General features: G+C 38.4%; 1 protein-coding gene across 1 annotated transcript in view; it reads right to left on the bottom strand.

Moving 5' to 3' along the window:
- LOC144894171 (uncharacterized) overlaps window positions 1-23,826 on the bottom strand; it is a 64,607-nt gene extending 40,781 nt beyond the window's left edge. The window contains exons 1-3 of the mRNA XM_078786253.1: window positions 23,153-23,826; window positions 22,907-23,000; window positions 22,557-22,777 (exon numbers count right to left, since the gene is read on the bottom strand). Coding sequence (XP_078642379.1) covers window positions 22,557-22,777; window positions 22,907-23,000; window positions 23,153-23,268 — 431 coding nt within the window. The 5' untranslated portion in view covers window positions 23,269-23,826. The remainder of the gene's footprint in view (window positions 1-22,556; window positions 22,778-22,906; window positions 23,001-23,152) is intronic.
- Between the last annotated feature and the right edge of the window lie 213 nt (window positions 23,827-24,039).

Below are 24,039 nucleotides of genomic sequence, written 5' to 3'. Positions count from 1 at the left end.
GGAGTGAAACCGAGTGCGAGCGAGAATGCACGTCGGGGTGTACGGAGTGTACGTGTGAGGGTGAGTGTGACACGGAGAGTAAGGTGGTGGTGGAACGTGTGCGAGGAAGCACACCTGAGTTGGTCATGGCGCGAGTGTGGGAGAGCCCATCTGAGCGCGTTAGTGGGTGGATGCCAGAGTGCACGCCCATGCTGAGTGTTACGGAGGACGTAACGGAGGAGAGGTGTGGACCGAGGTGTGCGCAAGAGTGTGCGCGAGAGGTGTGGTGTGTAACAGGGAGAGCGTTGGTGGAATGTACGGACGGCGTTGGAACACCGGGTTTTGTGAGGGTGAAAGGGGTAGCGTATGCGTGTGAGCATGCAGGTGAAGCATCGACGGTAACCGGGTTAGCGGTTAGGGCGACGGATAGCCGATGCGAGCACTCGGGGCGCGGTGTGCTTTGTTGGGTGCGAGGCCCGGCACGGATCGATGCTGCGTCGCTTCTCTTCGAAGCGTCGTTGCCGATTCGGGCTTGGCCCCGCCCCGCACGGTCGAGTCCGGGCCTTGTCGGGCGAGGCGACCGGTCCGGTTCAAGGGCGAGTGGGAGGAAGCGGAACGGTGCCCCCTCGTGGGGACGGGTTTCCGACCGAGGGAGATTGAGCCATCGGGCCCGGGACCGCAACGTGCCGCGCCGAGATAGTGCGTGGAACCTCGGCCCAACCAAACCACCTCCCTTGAACCGAAAGCCGGACGGATTCAACCTGCAGGCGACCAAACCACCCGAATTCATTGCTCGGCTGTACAAAGCCGAGTTTAATGATGTCATGACGCACCGAGGCTAGGATATAGTGGACTGTGATGATGATGATGATACTGATAGTGTTTTTGGATTCGAAATTTTGGGATGGAAAATTTTTGATTGTTGGAATTCGGACGAGCAAAATTGATAGTGGGACCTCCCCGATGTGGTGGGATGGCAACCTTGCCATCTCTCACAGGTGGGGGGCAAAGGAGCACTAGACTTATGGGGTGTATGGCAGTGAAAACTAGCCCGGGCGGGTTAGGATATTGTGTGTAGGGCCCTAGAAGATGACATTAGGCAACGTTAAGATTAGTTAGTGACAAGGATACCTGTAGTGGGGACGCAGGTAGATTAGTGTGGATTATAATGATGAGGGAGCGCAATAGTTTAAAGGGGCGACTGGGAAGCGCAAGTTTCAGAGGGGAGTAGTTAGATGAGATGATGCCGTGTGAGTGTTGGAGGTGTATTGAGGAGTGTATTGAGCAGTGTGTGAGGATTGAACAGGTGTGTGGAGCAGTGTTTTAGTGATGGTAATGGTGAGGTGTGTTGTGTTGACCAAATGGTCCAGGAAGGAAGGAGGGTGCAGGTGGCACCAGATATGAGTGCACAGGTGTGCACCAACAGGTATGTGGAATACATGGAGTGTGGAATATATGGAGTATTGGAATGGATGGTCGTGGAGTGAGTATGGTGGAAACGATGGAGTGGAGTGGATGGTGCGAAGGTGTGAATGGGGGAAGGATGGACCCCCATCACAAATACCCGGGGCGGGTAGTGTAAGTGTTAGGTAGAGGGTATAGGTAAATTGTGGTTGGATATTGGCATCTGTGGTGCGAGGTGAAAGAATGGTATTTGGATGGGTGCATTAGTGTTGTGGAAATGGCTGGGCGTGTAGCCTGTTAGTGTGTGTAGTTGGTTTGGGCACTCCACCACTGTGAGGATGTCAGCCAGGTGAGGCCGCAGGTGGGCACTGGGAGCCGGTAGTTGTGGATGGGGCCCGAGGATCCGGAGGACGGACCCGGGTAGCCCAGTGCCAGAGGGCACCAAGGGGTGACAGAGCCAGGAGGGGCCTTCCCCAGTTAGATAGGTTAGGGTGAGGAGCTAGGTAAGCTCGGGTGGCAACTGCAGTGGTGGAGGTGTGCAGGTGGGTAGACCTGCTGGGAGAGCTACACATCACAGCCCAGAAATTGTGCAAGGGCACCGGGAGATGAATCGGGGGAGTGAGACCCCAAATTGAGAAGCACCACAGTTTGGTCAATGGGAATTGGTTTTTAGAACCCATAGTGTAAGTTGGCCAATGGATTGGCAGGGAAAGACCCCGGGTAGTGTAAAGTGTGTTAATGTCATTTAGAGGATAGTTAGGATTGGAGTCTCCTCGCACCATCTACATGCACTCACCTGAGATGACGTACCTCCACACCATGCCATGTTTTGTTATTTTATTGTGCAAATGTTTGGAATGTGAGACGCATCATGACGTGGGTGTGACATTGTGCGTAATTCCATCTCTCCCTCCTTATGAGGATTGATGATGAATTGATGATGGCAAATTTTGGATAGGGGGATTGGAGACGAATTTGGTATAAGGGAAATATGGGGAAGACGTGACAGTAGTGACGAATTTGTAAAGGTGTAAATTGTTGTAAGGGTAAGTTGTAAGGGTAAGTAAATATGGGGTAAGGGCAAGGGTAGTGTAGGTGACAGGGGGGGTGACGTACGGTAGGGACGAGTTTTTCTCACTTCGCTCTCCGTACGCACTTCACCCTGCATTGCCTTTATTGACGTGTACCCTTGTGACCTTACCCCTTGCTCATTTGTCTTCCACCCTTTTGTCTCCCACTTGAGGACCTGTGCGCCATTGGGTGCCGAGGGGAGCGTGCGTGAGGTGGCCATTGTGCGCACGAGATTCTCAGAACCAGCATGCATTGCGTTGATGTACCACTTTATGGACCGCTGTTCTGCGGCCAAGTACCACTTGATGGACCCCAGGTTCTGGGGCAGGGCACCTCTGTTGGAGACCGGCCATAGTGGCCAGGGAATCTTGCTTGCAGACCTCGGTAAGGTGGCACCTATGCCAAACAGGTGGACCACCCTTAGTTGGCCCCTGAGGCCCTAAATAAAAAATGAACACAAGTTGTGCTTTTTATTATTTCCAAGTAGGCCGCATGAAGCCAGAAGACGTCGGGAAGAACATCGGCCCAGCAGAAAAAGAGAAGACCACCACCAGTTGTTTTGTTGTGTTTATTATGAACAGTGGTGACTGCGCACCGAGTGGTGCTTTTGGTGCTTTGTGGTGCTTTTGGTGGTATTGGTACTGGTGAATCGATGCAATGCGTGCTGTCTCCTCCCTCCCAACAGGAATTTCTTTTTCTTGTTCCCTAAAAAAGAAAAAAAACACAGGTCCTGGGTTGCGTTGTAAATAAGAAATAACATCACTGTAAATAATGCTCCCCACCGTAAATGTATAGTTTGAGAACAATTCCGTAATTCGGTTAGCTGTGGGCTTGAGTCTGTTAGACAGGGTGCAATGCAATAGGGGGACATACTTATTTGTGTTTTAAAATCGTCACACTCAGGGTCAGGTTAAAAGTAGAGGGAACTACACCTACGTGTCACACTAAATTAAAGTTGTAGGCCCGGGAACGGCCCTGAAGAAAGGAGGGTGCAGTCTAACGAATTTGGAAAGTGTAAAGAATGTGAGAACTGGTTTGCTGTGTTTTAACTGACCCTCGTAGAGTAAATAAGGTCGAAGGACGTCCCCCTAGTTAATTCCATGAAACTTACACACAGGCCACGATATATCTTTTTAAATAGCTTATTTCCTTATTCTATGTAGGCTAAATATGTGTTTCCCACTAGATTGACTCTGCATTGCATCGAACGAAATAAGTGTAGGCCCCTTTCAATTTCCCCAATCATCTCCGCTCTCCAAAGTTCCTTTCAAAAGCGGTGCGAGTGGTGTTCAATCCCGCAAGCCGCCATTGCCCATGTGCTAATCTCGGAGAAGAGGGGGGTAGGAGCCGCCAACTCACAGGCGTGGCACGTCGTCATGATCAAAGGGGGAATCGGACAGCCCTAACAGCCAACCAGCACCGCGGTGAGCGACCCGGTAGGCGTGCCCTCGCAGCCGGTGGCTTGATTCCGACCCGAGTAATAAAAGCGACTGGAAGGGACTGCTTTGGCAGATGAGATGAGAGATGAGCTGTGAGAGGAGAGATGAGATGAGAGATGAGCTGTGAGAGGAGAGATGAGCTGTGAGATGAGAGATGAGAGACGCTCCAAAAAGGAGAGGTACTTGGAGATGGAACAAGCTTTGGAGAGACACGCTGAGAGGAGGGAGACGGCTCCACCAGAAGGAGAGGAGCAGGTGTGACCGAGCCAGCGCGTGACGTCCACAGCATCAGCAGCGTCGACGCGACCGAGGGTTTTCCCGCCAAAAACGCGAAGAGTGGGAGCTGATACCTCCAGCCCTGCCGGTTGCAGGGACCTGACCCTGCCTCCCTCTCCAGCAACCCACCTCCACCATTCCTGTCTGCAATTTCCCCCGTGTAAGTGTGAACGTCGTCTGTCTTAATCGTTGTCCTGGGGTTAAGTAAATTGAATAGTATAAGCTAACGATTCACTGTGTGACTGCTCCTTCCATCCATTGCTTGTAAATAACTTGATCGCTCCTTCTTTTTGCTTGTGTGGATAATAATTCCTGTTATTCCTCCGTACTCTGTCTTCTTCTCTCTTCCTTCTCTTTCGGTCGCTTTAGAGGTTTCCACATTGAATACCTGTGGCGCGATTTGTTCAACGTTTGGGGGGAGTCGGGCTAATCGGGGATCCTGTAACGGTCGCGGTTGACCATCCGCTCGGCCCAAAGTAACATCTTGTCCGCGACCCGTAACAATATCTTATCACTTATATATCTTATCACTTATATCATATCACTTATATATCTTATCACTTATATATCTTATCACTTATATACTTATATAACCATAAGGGAGACTATCAATTCCATTTTCTAAAAGAAACCTCTTATCATCAAAAGCCCCCAATGCTTTCTTATTCACCTCTTCTGAATATAATTGATGTTTATAACTTCTTATTCCATTAATCTTTCTAAACTCTTCTTTCTTTGTTGTTAAACAGTTATAATAATCCTTAAAGTTTATTGTTTCTTTAATGACATTTTTCTTTACACCTTTTAACTTCTTATCAGTCTTTTCAACGTTATTCACAATGTATTTATAAGCATAAGCCTTCGACCTCAATCCCACAAATTCACTCATAACATTTCCTCCCAATTCATCCTTGAACTTTCCAATCACCTTTTTATTTTTAGAAGAGAACAACTCACTCTCTGGACTGTAATTACTTGTATCATAGATATTAATGTCCTTTTTCATGTCTGAATAAACATCATCAGTATTAATTTTCAAAATAAAACTATCAGTATCCATATACAACAATGACACATTATCCTTATACTTTGATTTTAGATTAATATAAAAGTAATCATACATTAATGACTTTGACAAGTCAAGAATTGATGTTCCAATGTAAATAGGTTTGTCCATTTCAATACTCTCTTTAACCAAATGGATCGCACAAAAGTTCTCAGTAAAGACCTCAGCTCTAGTAAAACTCGGTCTATTAATTAATTTTGATGCTTGTTCCCAAGATGTTGCTAGTCTGATATTTTGTCTTTTCCTCACATTCTCCATGGTCTTACCAAAGACCGCATTATTCATCAATTTATAAAAGTCTTTCTCAAAATCTGTTTTTGACTCTGTTCTTCTTTGTGTATTAAAATCAATGTACCCCTTTAACCAATGACTTTGATTGAACTTTAGAACCCTGTGGATCTTCTCTACTCTTAGACCTTTTGATAAATATTGTCACAAATTTCTTTGGTGTAGTACATAATTTTTCTTGTTATATAATGTAGTAAGTAATTTTTCTGTTGATTCACCTATATCAAACGATCGTTGATTAATCACTCAACCATTCTTTCTTTGGACTTTCTTTCTCACAAGCAAATGGAAGATCTCTATGTTTGATATGAAGTTCTTCAGGATATTTTAAATCGACCTCAAAATAATAACCAACCTTTGAATCATCCAATTCTTTTTGTGTAGAGATACATACATCTTGTAAAACCTTTGTGTAGTCTTTTTCCTTTACCCATCTTAGTTTCCCATAAGGAAGAGCTTGAGACATTGCCCAGCCATACAAGTTGTTTGCATCATAGTACATCAAGTAAGAACTCTCTTTCGTTGAATCATAATTTGGAAGATATTTGTTATTTGCTTTTGCGTATCTGCTCGAGCATACTTGTGAAATTCCACCTCTTTTTGCCTTTTCAATCATCAAAAGCATATCGACATCGGTTATCAAATCCAAATCTTGTTTTGTCATTTTCAACATCACGCTCCAAGCCAATCCAGGTGCTGTGTAGTAGTGAGCAGGATCCAATCCATATCCAGTGCGACAAACAGATCTAAAGGCTTCAAATACATCGGCCAATAAAAGCACATCAGTTTTGAGATACAAATCGTGATACTCGCCAAGATTCTTGATGTTATATTTTTCCCAAACATTTTGTGCGTGTACATAATCTTTATCAGATATATGACTGTTGTTTAATATGTTATCGAAATTTTCTTTTAAAGGAAGTTGTGTTTCATTGAATCTCTCAAATGAGTCCATATAGTCATAGGGGTAAATTCCCTTTTGTGTTAGAAAATCTTTATCTGAAAAATACTCTGAAAGACATGGAAACTCTTTTAGATTTTGAACCAAGTTAGCCAATGGACTTGCCATGAATTTAAATGTATCAAGAAATCTGATATGAGTAATAGGAGATGTGTGAATTGTTTTTGTGAATGAAATGTATTTCTGATCCGTGTTAGGAATTGCTGAAATGTGTCCAGATGTCTTTGAAAGTTCATTAATAAATAGATGCGTATCATAATGAGCATTGTTATGAAGAAAGACAGGAATGAAAGAGGGGAGTTGATAATTAATATTACAACTTTGATGAGCTGGACCTCTATATTTACCAGTGAGATGACAATGATCTCTAACCTTTAGACCTTCACCAATTTTTTCCTCACAAATATGACAAACATTGTTTTTTCTAAATTCCCTTTTCTGTTCACTCGTCAAGGACATTGGTTTATTAGTTTCTCTCATTATCTTGGTTAATCGGACAGTCTTTTTCTAGTCGTTTCACAAACTCCTCTGGGGTATTTGAGCCTCTATACTCCTCTAACTTGTTATATTTATCACCAACGGATGATTTGATATAATAACAAAAACCGCAAGGAGTATGTTTTTGATATTTATTTGTGTATGATTCTTTTGGATCTGGAGAAGCAGTATCTATTTTTTCTAGAATACTTTCAAAATCAGCATATATAACAAATGGATGTTTGATCTTTTTCTTTTCATCTTTGAATGTGATATTTGAGCCTTCTTTAGGCATATTGATTACCGTTGATTTATGTTCACCACAATAATTTGAATGTTTATCTAATCTTTCTTGTGTATGGAAGAAGTTAAGACAACGCAAACAAATATATATTTTATTTGTTCTTTTACATACTTGTGGTTTTATTAATTTAGCAATATCTTTAATGTATGTATAATGTGAATTTTCCTCTGAATTAAAATATAGAAGATTAATATGAGTTTGTTTACAATTGTCAGAAAGCTTTAAAACCTGAATGCTGTTTGTTTCTGTTAGACCATAAACATTAACTGATAAATTATTTATCTTTTCAAATTTAGGAATATAATTTAAAGCCCTAGGAAACTTTAGATCTTTCGTATTTAATGTATTCTCATATTTTTTATAATGAGATACTCTTTCATCATGAAAATGTGGAGGATGTAAGTGTGCTAGAATAGACCAGAGAAAACATTTATTGTCTTTATTTTTGATATTGATAACTGCTTTTCTATTTTTGATAACACTGGGTAAATCAATGTAGGAAGAAGCTTTTAGAGGATCTGATTTAAGAATATGAATGTCTATGTAAATAATTTTTCCTATATTGAATCCACTCCCTACGATTGAATTATCCACATCTTGCTCTTGTTTAATAAGTTCATCATAGACTCCTGATGTTTTAAAATCTTGATATGAAGATATAAAGTGTGGCTCAGTTCTCATGTATGGTGTATCTATAACTCCTTCATCCTTTGTCATTTCTAATTTTACTCCCATATAAAATTTAAGTGGTTTCATTTCTTTTAGTGTTTTTTCAATCAATGTTTGAACAGCAGGTTTAACTATTTCTACAGCATCAACTATAGACTCTGGTTCAGGAGGTTTGAAGTTAAAGACTCTTATTTTAATATGTCCTTTGAATGCGCCATCAGAGTTTTTAGTTGTGATAAAATTTGATAAATGTAGAATTGTTTTAAGATGTATTTCGAAGCCTTTCTTGAGGATATTTTTATTACATGCAGAACAGTGTTTTGTTTCCTTCTGAATAGGAGATAGTAGGTGAAGTAGATTAAATGTGTGTTTGTTAGTTTTAAGGTGTCTTTTGTATTGTTTATATTCTTGTTCACAAACGTCGCAATACGTTGCTTTGATCATATTTATTTATATAGTAAAATTATACTTAAAACAAAGTGCCTTTTTTAGAGGCTTTTTTAAAGATGAAACTGTGCTTAAAGTAAAACACCTTTGAGCTTTTCAACTCGTTTTATGTATATAACTTTACTTAAAGTAAAACACCTTTGAGCTTTTCAACTCGTTTTATGTATATAACTTTACTTAAAGTAAAACACCTTTGAGCTTTTCAACTCGTTTTATGTATATAACTTTACTTAAAGTAAAACACCTTTGAGCTTTTCAACTCGTTTTATGTATATAACTTTACTTAAAGTAAAACACCTTTGAGCTTTTCAACTCGTTTTATGTATATAACTTTACTTAAAGTAAAACACCGTTGAGCTTTTCAACTCGTTTTATGTATATAACTTTACTTAAAGTAAAACACCTTTGAGCTTTCCAACTCATTTTATGTATATAACTTTACTTAAAGTAAAACACCTTTGAGCTTTTCAACTCGTTTTATGTATATAACTTTACTTAAAGTAAAACACCTTTGAGCTTTTCAACTCGTTTTATGTATATAACTTTACTTAAAGTAAAACACCTTTGAGCTTTTCAACTCGTTTTATGTATATAACTTTACTTAAAGTAAAACACCTTTGAGCTTTTCAACTCGTTTTATGTATATAACTTTACTTAAAGTAAAACACCTTTGAGCTTTTCAACTCGTTTTATGTATATAACTTTACTTGAAGTAAAACACCTTTGAGCTTTTCAACTCGTTTTATGTATATAACTTTACTTAAAGTAAAACACCTTTGAGCTTTTCAACACGTTTTATGTATATAACTTTACTTAAAGTAAAGCGTCTATGTATTAGCCAGAAAGTTTAGATACTCTAGTTCATCAATTTCAATTTCACTATCTGAGTCATCAATAAAGCTACTCTCATAACTATCATTTGAACACAAACTATTAGTATCATAACTATCTTCAGATCCTAGACTCTCAGTATAATAACTCTCAGAGTATTGACTGTTAATATCACTCATTTACATACCATTAAACTTCCATCAATATCTATATATTTTCTTTCATTAGAACTAATAACCACAATATTTTTTACATTAAATGTTATTTTCAAATAATCTCTAATAATCAGAGTACGGAATGATAGTTCACCACTAATATTCATATTATTAATTTCACCCACATCTTTGGGTCTATTAAAGAATATACAAATGTTTCCTCTAGAATCGTTGATGGTCTTATCATTCATTTTCAAAGCTTCTTTATCAATGACCTTTTCAAGCTTTGAGTAAATTGTTAGTAGTAGTGGAGAAACTTTTGTCAAATTTACTTTAATAGAGTTATTAATTAACATAGCTTGTCCCGTATATTTAATAAAAGGACACATGTTATTCTCCATTATGGGTTTAATCCAAAAATTTCCATATTTATCTTTGTTCAATTTAACATCTTTGACATATTTTTCTATATCTTCCACCGAAGTAGAGATTGATTGAAATTTGTCTTTTGTGTTTTACTTTAAGCACAGTTTCATCTTTTAAAAAGCCTCTAAAAAAGGCACTTTGTTTTAAGTATAATTTTACTTTATAAATATGATAAATTCTGAAGGATATTTAGAATTTCCAGACTCTCCATATGATAAATTAGAAATCTGCCACCATTGTGGTAGAATAGGGCTTAATAATGAGGGTTCATATAAACAATGTATTTTCTGTGATTTAATTTTAATTAATGATAATAAAAAATATAGAAAAATATATAACTCTTTTAAATTAGAACCAAAAATGAATTACTTTACAAGATTAATAAGAGAGATTAATGTTAAGTATTATGGTGATAATACACCATTTCTTACAAGGGAAGAGACTATTTGTATTGAGGAAATGTATAAGGGTTTAATGATATTTATTATTCAAAATAATTTTAATGGAAATGTTAATACAAGATACTATATAAACAAAATAATGGATTATTTTGAAATTAAACCTGAACTCAGGATAAAATATAGAGTTTCTCAAAAAACTCAAAAAAAGTTAGATGACTTGTTTTCCAAATATATAAATGAATGATTTTTTACCGGTTTGGGAAAATAAGATAAAATTTAATAACCATAAAAATCTTCCAAATTCATTGAGATGTCTAATAGTCAGTTCAAGCGGATGTGGAAAAACCTGTTTACTTTTAAAGATGCTCCTTAGACCTAATTTTTTAGATTATGATAATTTAATAATTTTTACAAAGTCAAGTTTTCAACCCGAGTATCAACTACTCTCATAGGGTTTTAATGCGGGTCTTAAAAAGGAAGACATTATCGGTTTATTTAAACTTCAAAACAAACTAAATGATTATAATATTGATGATATTGTTGCGGATATGAGGACTGTATATTTTTTTTGATTGTGTGCTTTATTATTATTATTATTGTTTATTCTGTGCCCCCTGCCTCCGGAGCTGTGTAAAGGTGAAAGGGCATCCCATAATTAGTCCACAAGCATACACGTCAGCCAATAATAGAATACCCCTGTTCGATAGTTATATCTTATTCTGTGTTTTAGAGTAAGGCTGTGTCTCCCATTAATTGAAGTACTCCATTGCACCAGTGAAAGAGAATAGATCCCCTTTCATTCCCATCCCCAAAATCTCCATTTCCTTTCACATCCCCTTTCGTCATTGCCGAGCCTCGATTGCCAATTACCTCCCCTCCAAAACCACCATTGAACAAGTGCTCGGGTCGGGGAAGAGGGGCGTGCCCGCCCGTCGTCATCAAGGGCGGAGCCAGAGGGTCGCATGACCAACCAGGGCCGAGGTGAGCACACCGATGGGCGTGTCCTGAAGGCCGGCGGCTTGATCGCCGGAGGCGCTATAAAGGCGCGCGCGCAAGTGGCGTGAGAGAGTCAGTCAGTGGAGTCGGTGGTCAGTTGGTTGCGTTGGTTGCGGTGAGGAGTCGGTGGTGGTGGTCAGTGGTTGCGTTGGTTGCGGTGAGGAGTCGGTGGTGAGGAGTGAGTGGACCAAGAAAGAGTTGAGGGTTTGGACCAGACGAGTCAGACAAGTCCTGGGAAAGCAGCGGAGGCCACAGCAGCAACAACACCCAACAGCCACTTGGGGCCTGGACGGCGTTTTGAGCAAGGCCGTGAAGGAACGGCGGCTGCTAAACGCGCCGATCGTGCTGCAGGACCCCCTTGGACCTTCCTCTCCCTCCAGCCATCCACCTCCTGCCTTTCCACCCTTCTTGTGTACGTGAGTTTGTTTTGTTTGTTCTGTCCCTGGGTTAATTAAGTCTGTATAAGCTAGTATTTGCACTGTGTCACCTGCGTCTTATGTGTTGTAAATAAACGTGACTGCTTTCTTTTTGCTTGTGTGTACAATAAATCCAATTACTCTTCTGTCCGTCTTCTCGTTTTATTCCTTTTCCTCTTTGCATTTCGTCGTTTTAGAGTTTTCCAGATTGGGCAGCTGCGGTGCGATACGGCCAAAGTTCTGGGTGAATCGGGTGAGTCGGGGAACAACTGTTCGGTCGCGGAGCCTTCGCTCAGCAAAGTAACATCTAAACCGCGATCAGTAACAATATAATACAATTATTTTGTGATACACAGAAATCAAAATCAAAACCAAAACCCATAACTTGTATTCTCAGTGATAATACGGATGATATACCTTCACCTCAAGATTTAGATAAATCAAAAAAGAACCTCGTTATCTTTGATGATTGTGTTAATGAGAGAAACCAAACAGTAATGGATAGCTACTATACAAGAGGGAGACATTCTTCTTGTAATTGTATTTATCTTAGTCAGTCATATTTTCAACTCCCTCGGCGCTCAATAAGAAACAATGCTAATACTTTTATTTTATTTAAGTTAAATTCAATAGATACAAATAAGTTTTGGAGAGATAATTGTTCTACATTATGTAGTAAGAAGGAATTTGAAAATAATATGAAACACACGATTGGAAAATATAAATATATTGTTGTGAAACAAGATGAGATACTAAATGATATTTTTCAATAAATAAATACAGAAAATGAATACCGAAGAAAGAGTAAGAAAGTTTAAAGAACATCAAGAGTTGGTTTCAAAAGTTGTAAAGCAACAGAAAGACATAAAGAAGAAAAGGAGACAGAAACTAACTGGTGAAGAAGCCTTTGAAAGAAAACAAGAGAAATTTTTTAAACCACTTTTAAAAACTCAACAAACGATTTCACCTGCAGTTCCCACGGTAGAATTTACTCTGAAAAAATTTCAAATGCTCAAAGATTTTAGTCAAATGACAGAGCAAGAACTTGGAGAATTAGAATATGATGATGAAGGATTATTTCGGCATCTTGAGAAGGTAAATAAACTTTCCAATTATATTGTAGAAGCTCTTCAAAACAATGAATATTTGAAGGGTTCAAAAACCAGAGCAGGTCTCATTCCAACAGAAGAACCAGCACAGTTCCATCTTGTGAAAGAAAAGTTATTGATATTTAATGATAAATTGGTGTTCTTAAGTTCTGACCAACCAAATGTTGAATTAACCCCAAGATTAATGTTTCTTCTAACAAAAGATGGACATGCTAATTCACCTTATTTTGATGAACCGCTTGATATGGAAAGAGAGGAAGATAGAGAGTATATTGAGTTGCTAAACGCACTTGATTATGGAGTTTCTGTTGCTGGTAAAAGTAAGAAGAATGAGAAGGAGAAACATATTATTGATGCTTTAAGTAAGCTTGGTTCGGGTGTTAGTTTTCTTCCAAATGACCCATCACAATTAGTTAATAGGTTATTATTGTTGTTAGGTAGTAAGAAGGCTGGGAACAACAATTGTTTTAATGAAGCATCCACCATTTTAGATCAGTTGATGAATATGAAAATAATTAATAAATGTCAATACAAAGATATTTTATTAGATATTAAATAAGATGAGAAGCACAATTCTTAGTTTTAATTTCACAACGAGTGATTACTGCACATCGGATTTTTATGTGAAAAAATAAAAAATATTTTTTCACATAAAACGGCTTTTTTGCGCGCAAAAAAATTATTTTGCTATTTTCGGAGAAAAAAAGAATTTCGCCCTTTTTCGGGAAAAATAAAATAAAATGCCCTTTTTGGTCGAAAATGTCTGGCAACGCTAAAAAAAATTAGGGAATTTTTCGAAATTTTAAACTGCGATCGAAATTTTTAACTGCGATCGAAATTTTTAACTGCGATCAATCTCAAAAACAAAACGTTGCGTCCACTTGCGTGCGTTGCGTCCCCAGCGTGTACAGCAGTGAGGCGGTGTACTACAGTGAGAGAGTGTACACAAAGTGTGAACAAGTCTCCTATCAAGATGAGTGCTGCTCTTCGTGACAAGTGGCTGAAGGAATTCAACGCTGGCGGTGATGGGGCCACCTTCAAGTACGTGTCGAGTGACACGGCTTTCTGTCGAGCTTGTGAAAAGACTTTCCAGGCGAAGCAGAAGTCTGAGCTGGCCCAACATGTCCGAGGAGACCGCCACAAGAGCAACTTGGCCTTGAAGAAGAAGAGGACGGTCACGCAAGCCACCATGGAGGACTTTGGTGGCGGAAAGAGGCACAAGTGCGACGTCGTGGCTCAGGAGCTGTGCCAGGCCATGCTGGCCGCTGGCATCCCATGGTCGAAATTGGAAAACCCTGCCCTCTGGTCGTTCCTGGAGAAGCACATCACTCTCCAGATCCCCGATGAAAGCTGGATTCGAAAGCACTACCTCGACAAGTGCTACGACAAGGCCTTGGCGGGGATCCGTGCCGACCTCGGACAGCAGCCCATCTGGCTGTCCGTCGACGAGACGACCGATTCGGCAGGTCGATATGTGGCCAACATCATCGCGGGACGCTTGTCCAAGGAGGGGTGCTTTCGTCCCCACCTCATCCAGTGCATGTTTCTGGAGAAGACCAACTCCGGGGAGATCGTGCATGCAGTCAATGACACGCTGCGCTATCTTTGGCCTGATTTCAAGCCGGAGTGCCTCAAGGTCCTCGTCAGCGACGCCGCAGCCTATATGATCAAGGCCGGCCATGCCCTGAAGGAACTCTTTCCGGACTTGCTGCATGTGACTTGCGTTGCCCACGCGCTCCACCGTGTCTGCGAGACAATCCGAGAAATGTTCAAGGACGTCAACGACCTGATTGCCACGACGAAGAAGGTGTTCGTCAAAGCCCCGTCGCGTGTTGTCTTTTGGAAGGAGCAGCAGCCCAATCTTTCTCTCCCCCCGGAGCCCATTCTGACTCGGTGGGGGACGTGGATCGACGCCGCGGTGTTTTACGCCGAGCACTTCGAGGCCGTCAAGGACATTGTGGACCAGCTGAACGATGACGACGCGATGGCAATCCGGAGTGCCAAGGACCTGTTTGGAAAGGCGGACATCAAGCTCAGTTTGGTCTTCTTAAATGCCCACGTGTCGTTCATCCCGAAGATCCTTAAGCAGCTGGAGGAGGCCGGCATGGAGCTGGCCAAGGCCTTCCAGCTCCTTGATCAGGCCAAGGAGGAGCTCGAAAAGATCCGAGGCTGCCGTAAGGAGATCCTGCTCACCAAGTTCAAGGCGGTGCTGCAGCGCAATCCCGACATTGGTGTGCTGAGGACAGTGGCTTTGATCCTGGATGGAGATCAGCACGGATCTGAGGTTGGTGTGCCGGCTGGAGTCAAGCTTGCTGACATCCCCCTCTTGAGGTACTGCCCCATCGTCAGCGTCGACGTGGAAAGGTCCTTCTCTGTCTACAGAAACGTCCTCACCGACCGCCGACACCACCTCACCAAGGAGAACATTACCAAGATAATGATTTCAAACACCTACTTTAACCATTCCTAAAAGGGTCTTGTCAATTTCTTCTAGTCCTCTACTTATCAAACAATGCGGTTGCAATAAAGGTACCTGAACGTCATTTTTTACCTGTTTACTAGCCCAGAGTGCTTAATGTTGTGCAGGAAAAAGCTTACCATTTTTTGTTCTTTTTTTGACTGATTTCTGAAAAACTTGGTAATAATAAAAAATGAATAAAACGGGGGAAAAAAATATTTCGGGATTTTTTCACATAAAAAAAATATATTTCCGCTATTCAAAACATAAAAGGCCTATTTTCTTAACATAAAAATCCGTAGTCTAGTGATTACACAGCTTCATTCCCTTACCCACTACAACTTGACCCCACAAAAGAATATGAGGCTTCTTTGTTGTCAATGGAGACTTACAATACCCTTTTTAATATCACAGAGAAAAACAACAAGTTTAGTTATAATCCAGGAAGTGGATATAAAACTATAACCGTTTCACCCGGTGCTTACGAGATTTCTCAAATATCTTCAGAATTCTCTCGCCTTATGAAAGAAAAAGGTGATGAACCAAAAAATATTGTAATAGATATTCAAAAACACACTTCAAAATCAACTATTAAACTTAAAAATAATTATAAAGTTGATTTCACGATTTAAAATTCGTTCAGAGAGCTATTGGGTTTCTCTTCTAAAAACATTGAAACTAACGGGACGTCTTACAGTGATAATGTCATTCAAATATCCTCCGGTATAAATTCAGTATTAATTCATTGTGATTTGATTGATGGTGCTTATAACGATGGAATAAGAACAAATACAATATTTTCATTCAGTGCATACTCAACCCCGATTGGTTATAAATTTAATATGGAACCAAAAAATCTTGTCTATTTACCTGTGTCAGGAAAAACCATATACAGAGTAAATTTTAGGATAACCGACCAAGATAATCGTATGATATCCTTTAATGATGAAATTATATCCATCAGAATTCACCTACGTGAAGTTTTTCAATAAATAAATAATGGTTATTGTGAGAAAACACGAGTTGGGAAAATATAAAATAATTACAGGGGATGGGATGTTCCTTTCACCATACTATAAGGGTGAAGGTATGTTTCTTGGTAGAGGATACTATAAACCAAAGAGACAACGGGGTGTGGGACATCAATTTAGAAATAAAGGAGATGGGATAATTGATACTCTAATGGGTATTGGTTCAACCATCCTTAAACATAAAGACCTAATTGGTTCAACTGCTTCAGCCGTGGGCTCAGTTGCAGGTGCTATAAAGAGTATAAAAGATGCTCAAAAGGAGTCTCATAAATTACAAGCAATCAAAGAAATAAAAAAAGGTAAAACTCAACTATCTTCACAAGAACGACAAAAAATCATTAAAATACTTGGGTCAGGGTTTCAACGATTTTAATGATATATAAATACAAGTATGGAAGCGATTGATAGTATCTATGATTTGGATGATACGATTATCATTTCAAACTCTACTAAAAAGGAAGACTATTTTAAGGTAAATGCTATAACAAGAACAGACTGGAATTCAAACGGAACAAAAAGTTTTGAAATAAATAATCAACAAACTTACTTGAATATAGCTGATAGTTTCTTGCTGTGTAAATTTAAATTCACTAAGGCTGCGAATAATACTAATGCTACACTCGTAAATGATTTCTTCTGGAAAATGTTTGATAGTGTCCGCCTGTATATTGGAACACAAGAGGTTGAAGCGGTTGATTATGTCTCTGCTATATCTGAAATGATGAAATTTACACTATATTCGGTAAGTGATAGAATGGGTAAGGGAGCTGTTGAAGGTTTTATTCCTGATATGTCAACGGGAACAAATGCTGACCCTGGTTATAGTCAAAGGAAGTCAATGTATAATGATGATACAAAAGCAGAGAATAGTTTTACCGTAGCAGTTCCTCTGAAAGGTATATTTGGATTTTGTGATTATGATAAAGTTTTGTATGGTCTTAAAATTAGATTTCAACTACAAAGGAATGATAATGTAAATAGATTGCTTTTTGGGGCTGAAAATGCTTTTGGCGACAATAATAAATTTGTTATTAATGATTTGTGTTGGTATATTAGTGAATATACTCCTAATCTTAAAACGGAAGAGATGTTAAATAGAAGACTTAACTCAAAGAAACCGCTAAATGTATCATACCTTAAAAGAAGATGTCAACACGTTAAACTGGAACACACTACCTACACTTGGAATTTGGGTGTTCTTGAAGGAAAGCCACGATACCTATGGCTCATTTTTAAGAAACCAGATGGAGAGGAGGGTACTGATAAGAATAATGCGCTGAGTGATAATGCTAAGGTGAAACAACTTCGGGTTTCTCTTGATGGAACATTTTATCCGCGAGATAGATTGGAAATTGATTGGGAAAAAAATGATTATGCGGAAGCCTACAAGTCTTACCAAAAGGTGTGTGAAAGCAACGGTAATAATGAACCTATTTTGGATATGGTTGCGTTTCAAAAACTTTATACCATCTACGCAATTGACCTGAGTTCTCAAAAGGAAACTATAAAGTCTAATAGAGTGGATACTTCTCTATACATTGAAAGAGGAGAGAATGAAGAAGTTGATGCTTATTGTTTGCTTTTGGAGGAAACAGAATTACAGATTAATACAGATAATGGTGTTATGATTAATATCACATAGGTTTTTTCTCATAAATAAATGAGTAGGAAAGAACTGGTATATGTTAATCAAATCAATCTTAATAAATTAACATCTTGTATTCAAAATCAAAAGCCTTGTATTATTAACGTTAATACAATTCAAAGAAAAGGAGCAGTAAGAATTGATGTTTTACTCACAAGAGAGCAGGTAAAAACACTAAATGATGCTGGTTCACTTAAAATTAAAATGACAAAACCTATGTTAAAGAAATATTCAATACAAGAGGGAGGATTTCTCCCGTTTCTAATTCCTTTATTTGCTGGTTTAAGTGCGGCGGAGCATTGACTGGTGGTATTTCAGCAGCGGTAAAAACTGCTAACGAAAGGAAGGCACAACTAAAAGCTCAAAAAGAATTGGAAAGACATAACAAGGAGTTGGCAAAACAAATTAGTGGAAGTGGTGTAATTGTGGATTTTGCTCAAAAACTTGAAAGTCTACCTGATACAGCTAGATTGTTAGTTGGAGATATGCTTTCCTCTATCGCTCAAGCGGGTGTTAAACTAACTAAAAGGGGTAATGGGTTATATCTTTCTCATAAATAAATGGATAAATGGTTTAAACAATTTGGAAAGAATACAACGTCAAATATAGAACTTACTAAATATTGTAAAAAACTAAAAATTGATAATGTGGTTATTTGTATGAGAGATGAATTTAAAAAGTTGTCCAAGAATACAATGAATATTATTATGAATTTAGACACACAGAATGGTTCTCATTGGGTTTGTATTCATAATAGTCAGGATAAATATTATTTTGATAGTTATGGTATGCCACCGCCTGTTGAAGTAATACAATTCTTACAGAATGGTGTTTATCAAACATTTCAAGTTCAAGAAATTAATTCTAAATGTTGTGGTCAATTATGTTTATTTGTATTATTTCAACTCAACAATAATGAAAATTTTTATGATATCATTTTTAATCTAATATAAATGACTTATGTTGGAAAAGATGGTTCTATCTTTGGAAAATCCTCTCAGGATATTGATTTATCAAATTATTATACAAAGGCACAGGCTGAACGACAAAAATATAGTATAAGTAAAAATATTAATATGAAGAATACTTATAAATTAATCAATTATCCAAACCCGACAGATGCGAATGACTTAATTAGATTTAGTGATTTATCACAATATATATTTTTAAAGAAAACAGCACGTTTTGTTAAACAAGTAAAACTTACAACCACAACACCTGGTTATACTGACCATACACCTTTTCTCATTCAATTTAACTATCTGCTTACAATTGAATTTTATAAAGGACATATAGTTAATATGCGAATCAATAAATGGGGGTATGATATGCCTGATTTAGGGTATAATTGGCATTTTTCAATAAACTTAGAAGACCTACATGATTTGAATCAGTCTCGTAAAGAAGAATATTATCCGCTTGGTGAGGATAAGGATTTATGTGGAAGTACAATTAGTAAACAACAAATACATGGTTTTAAGAAAAGAAAAATATATGATAGTATAGCGATGGTTAACATGACAAAGAAGGAAGGTAATGAGATAAGGATAGAAAGCCCAGGAATACAAACCGATTTGGTAGTGGGAAGATGGGGTGGTATTACCTGTTATAATATTAATCTCACATATATTTCTGATACATAAATGGCAGGAAAAAGACTACAAGAGAATTATAATTTTTGTATTCAGGGATACCTACAAGAAAAGGGTGCTCAGTATTACATACCTTATGATTTGGAGCATATACATGGAAATTTTGTCATTAAAAAGTGGCCTTATACTGATATTGCTAAACTCACAAATAGAGACTTGTTTAAAATATTAAATAAAAATGAACTTCTCAAAGTTATGAAATATAAAACTCTTTTAGAAATCGTCAACAAATCTTATTGGTATCCTATTATGAGAAAAATAATTATAGATACAAGAATATCTCAAAATCCAGATGAGTATATGTATAATATTCTTTGGGGCTCAAGCTCAAGGGTAGCAAGGGATGAGGAAGGAGTTGAAGAAGAGAAGGAGGAAGGAGTTGAAGAAGAGAAGGAGGAAAGAGAGAAGGAGGAGAAGGAGGAAAGGGAGGAGGAGAGGGAGAAAAAGGAGAAGGAGGAGAAGGATGAAAGGGAGAAAAAGGAGAAGGAGGAGAGGGAGGAAAGGGAGAAAAAGGAGGAGGAGGAGAGGGAGGAAAGAGAGAGGGGGGGAAAATATAAAAATATGACCATTCCTAAGATTAATGAAAGATTGAAGTTATTACGACAAATAAATCAATCTCAACGCACCGAAGAGGAAAATAAAGAACTAATGACTCTTATGAAGATATTGGGTTTTAAATTTGCTATAATAAATTCAAAGAGCAGATATACAACATATAGTTGATGATGTTGATGTTATTGACTTTAGTTAGTTTTATTTGTAAATAGAGGAGAGAGTGAAGGCATTCCTAAGGATTCTTTATGTTTTAAAAATCAAGATAGAAATGTATATGTTGAAAACCCAAAAGGCTTTGGCACTATGTAGGACTTTTTCTCATAAATAAATATGAGTTATCTATCTATAATTCCAGTAATCTCTGTGTGTATGTTTGTATGTTTGTATGTTTGTATGTTTGTATGTTTGTCTGTGACCGCTGTTTCTCGACAACCACGGGTCCGATATACTTGAAACTTGCCAGGTATATTGCTGGGGACCTGAGGATGTGCCTTTTCAAGGTTTCATATTAATCGGACAAGTAGTTACCGAGCTATGGCGATTTCTTTACCAAACTCCGCAAGCCGTTCGCTTTGGACCAAACCATTTCATGTAAATAGAGGGGGGGGATTGTCACCGTACTCGCAAGCCGTTCGCTTTGGACCAAACCATTTCATGTAAATAGAGGGGGGGGATTGTCACCGTACTCGGAAGCCGTTCGCTTTGGACCAAACCATTTCATGTAAATAGAGGGGGGGGGGATATAATTTTAGATATATATATAGTACGGGCATGCCCTAGTTGTCTCAAATGTAAAAAGAAAACTAAATCTAAAAATATCTCCTTTGTTAAAGCTAAAAATAATAGAGTTTATCAAAAAGGAATATGTCAAGTGTGTGGCTCTAAAAAGTGCCAATTCATCTCTCCTAAAAGTGGAGGAGACATACAAAAGTTTTTGTCAGGAAGTAAATTTACAACAACTGGAATTCCAGGGGAACTACATCTACCTGGATATTCTTTCTGTGGTCCTGGAACAAACCTGGATAAAAGATTAGATGAGGCTGACAATCCTAAACCTTGGTCTAAACCTACAAATAGGGTTGACGAAGTGTGTATGAAGCATGATATTGCTTATGGGAAAACCACGACGTTGACTGAAAAACATAAAGCCGACAGAGAAATGTTGTATAATTTGTCTTTGATACAAAATCCAACGTTGAGAGAGAAGGTTGATAGGTTTATTGTGAGAAATTTGATAAATGCTAAATTGAAACTTGGCCTTGGTTATTCACCCTCAAAAAACTATTAGGCTCTAATGATGTCATCAAGACTGAGGAGCTTTTGGCTGATGAATTACATAAACCTATAATCACAAAGTTCAAAAGAAGGAAAGTTTATTCTACATACACTGACCACATATGGTCCGCTGATTTAATCAAACTAAAAAATGATAAGGGATACAAGTATGCTTTAACCGTTATTGATTTGAGGAGTAGATTTGCTTGGGTTGTTCCTTTGAAAAACAAGAGAGGTTATACTCTGATGTTAGCCTTCCAACAGATATTTAATAAAAGTAAAAGAAAACCAAAGAAACTGTGGACCGATGAGGGAACAGAGTTCTATAACAAAATATTTATGAAATTTCTTAAGGGGGAGGGTATTAAATTATACAGCACCTTTAATGAAGGAAAAGCAGTTGTTATTGAGCGTTTTAATCGTACTTTAAAAGAGAAATTATATAAAAAATTCACACAACTCGGTTCACAAAAATGGGTGTATTTTATTCAGGATATTGTAGATAATTACAATAATACAGTTCATTCATCAACAAAATCAAAACCATCAGAAACATTTACAAAATTAGAATATGAAAAGGAGATTAATTTGAGAAAGCCCAAGTTCAAAGTTGGTGATATTGTAAGAATATACAGATGGAAAAGTCATTTTGAGAAAGGTTATACAAAGAGATGGACTAATGAATTATTCAAAATCGTTGATGTAATGGATACTATGCCTTGGACTTACAAATTATATGATATGAATTGAGAAGAAATCTTGGGTTCATTTTACTCACAAGAATTACAAAAAACAAAACTGATAATTCATTAAACAACAACCATCCATACTTTCATCCACCCAGATTAGCTAATTTAATTAGTAGTAATAAAAAAAATTAAATAAATAAATAAAAATCATAAGCCACACCCACACAGACCCCACCCACAAACCCTGCCCACACAGACCCCGCCCACACAGACCACACCCACACAGACCCCGCCCACACAGACCACACCCACACAGACCCTGCCCACACAGACCACACCCACACAGACCACACCCACACAGACCACACCCACACAGACCACACCCACACAGACCACACCCACACAGACCACACCCATCATCCCCCACCCCTGTGCGCCCCCACCCTTGATCCCCCCTCATCCCACCCCCACCTTCCCCACACACACAAGGGGAGGGGAGGGGAGGGATGAGGGGGGGATCAAGGGTGGGGGCACACCTTCCCATCTTTTTTCCCTTTATTCTCTTTTTGTAATTAAGAATTAAATAATTCTGGACAAAGCGAATAAAATCAAAATTATGAAATAACATTAAAAGCATAAAAATTATAATAAAACATTTTTCACGAGGTATAAATTCAGTTTCTTCCATAAATTCAGTTTCTTCCAAGGTATAATATCCTCTTGTCTCCCATGTTGGCTTCACCAATTTCTTTTGTGTCTGCAAGGCACAAAAGGGATTTTAAATTAAATTCACCAAACACAGTATTTGCCTGCTGTGTCATCCCAAAACCACATGAGGGCAGTCTAGGACCATAAATGAGAAACTCCATTTTTCCAAACAACTCACATGAGCAGGAAATTGGTTGACACTCCTCCGGTCGTCGAAGTTGTGAAATCCCTGGGTTTCATCAAACTTCATGTTGCTTGGTTGGTTTTTCATGCTGGAATAAAACAAACAGTTAGTTAAAGGAAATAACACACAGCTCACTTTACCACACAGCACCTTTAACACACAGTTATTCAACCACCAACTTTGATAAAAAGGAGAAAATTAATGGATTGAAGTTTGTGAATAATTAATTATATCTCTTACCTCTCGCATAGAATTTCAAACAAGGTGTTTAATTCGTTGTCAGTCATTGGTTCTGTTGTTGAGACAACCTTGGAGAATATTAACGGGTGAGAGAGGCTTTCTAAACACTCAACCATCTCATTATGAAGACCCCTCCGAACTTCAGTGAATTCTGTAAGCGTTTCATTCAACTCCTTCCTTTGTTGGTGAAAATCATTCACTTCATTTTCAACATCAATCACCAGGTTTGATAAAGATATACTGTAAAAGAGAAAAAACAATAATTATTGAGAGGATGTTAATGATGTTCCATATAAGACAATGAATAATTAATCGTGAGAACAAAAAAACTTACCTGTCTTCTGATAAAGCTTCATCCTCCATCCTCCAGAGAAACATAACGTGTGTTTAAAAAAGCAAGGTGTGGTTAGAGCCTTTATAGGCAAGGCTGCGTCATTGGCAAGGCTGCGTCATTGGCAAGGCTGAGTCATGGCTGAGTCATCCTGTGCCACGTTGGCAACTGGCTCAACAAAAGATGATGCAATGTTTCGCCATAAATGATAGAACCAAGTATCAACAGACTAAAGAGTGGAGGTGTAATCAACGTTGGTATATAAATGGAAAACACAACGAATGTGAAAAATATCAGATTCAAGAGGTTGAGAGAATCACTGGTCAGAAGGTTCTCAAGACGGATAAACGTATTCATTTGTTAAGTAGGGTAATGGAGGGCGGGAAGAAAAATATATTAGAGTGGAGTGAGAACTTTAATGGTTATCAATCGGATAATAAATATTATAATTTTAAAATGGTATGTGGGAGAGGAGGAGGTCAAACAAGAACCCTCCTTGAAACATACCACTTTATACTTTCACAACAAAAGGTTAAGGAACCTGTATACTTTATAA

This window comes from Myxine glutinosa, chromosome 11 (genome assembly GCF_964187855.1).
Source record: "Myxine glutinosa chromosome 11, kmMyxGlut1.1, whole genome shotgun sequence".
Classification (NCBI taxonomy): Eukaryota; Metazoa; Chordata; class Myxini; order Myxiniformes; family Myxinidae; genus Myxine; species Myxine glutinosa.
Note: the sequence above shows the minus strand (reverse complement) of the source record. Positions and strands in the feature narration are given on the sequence as shown.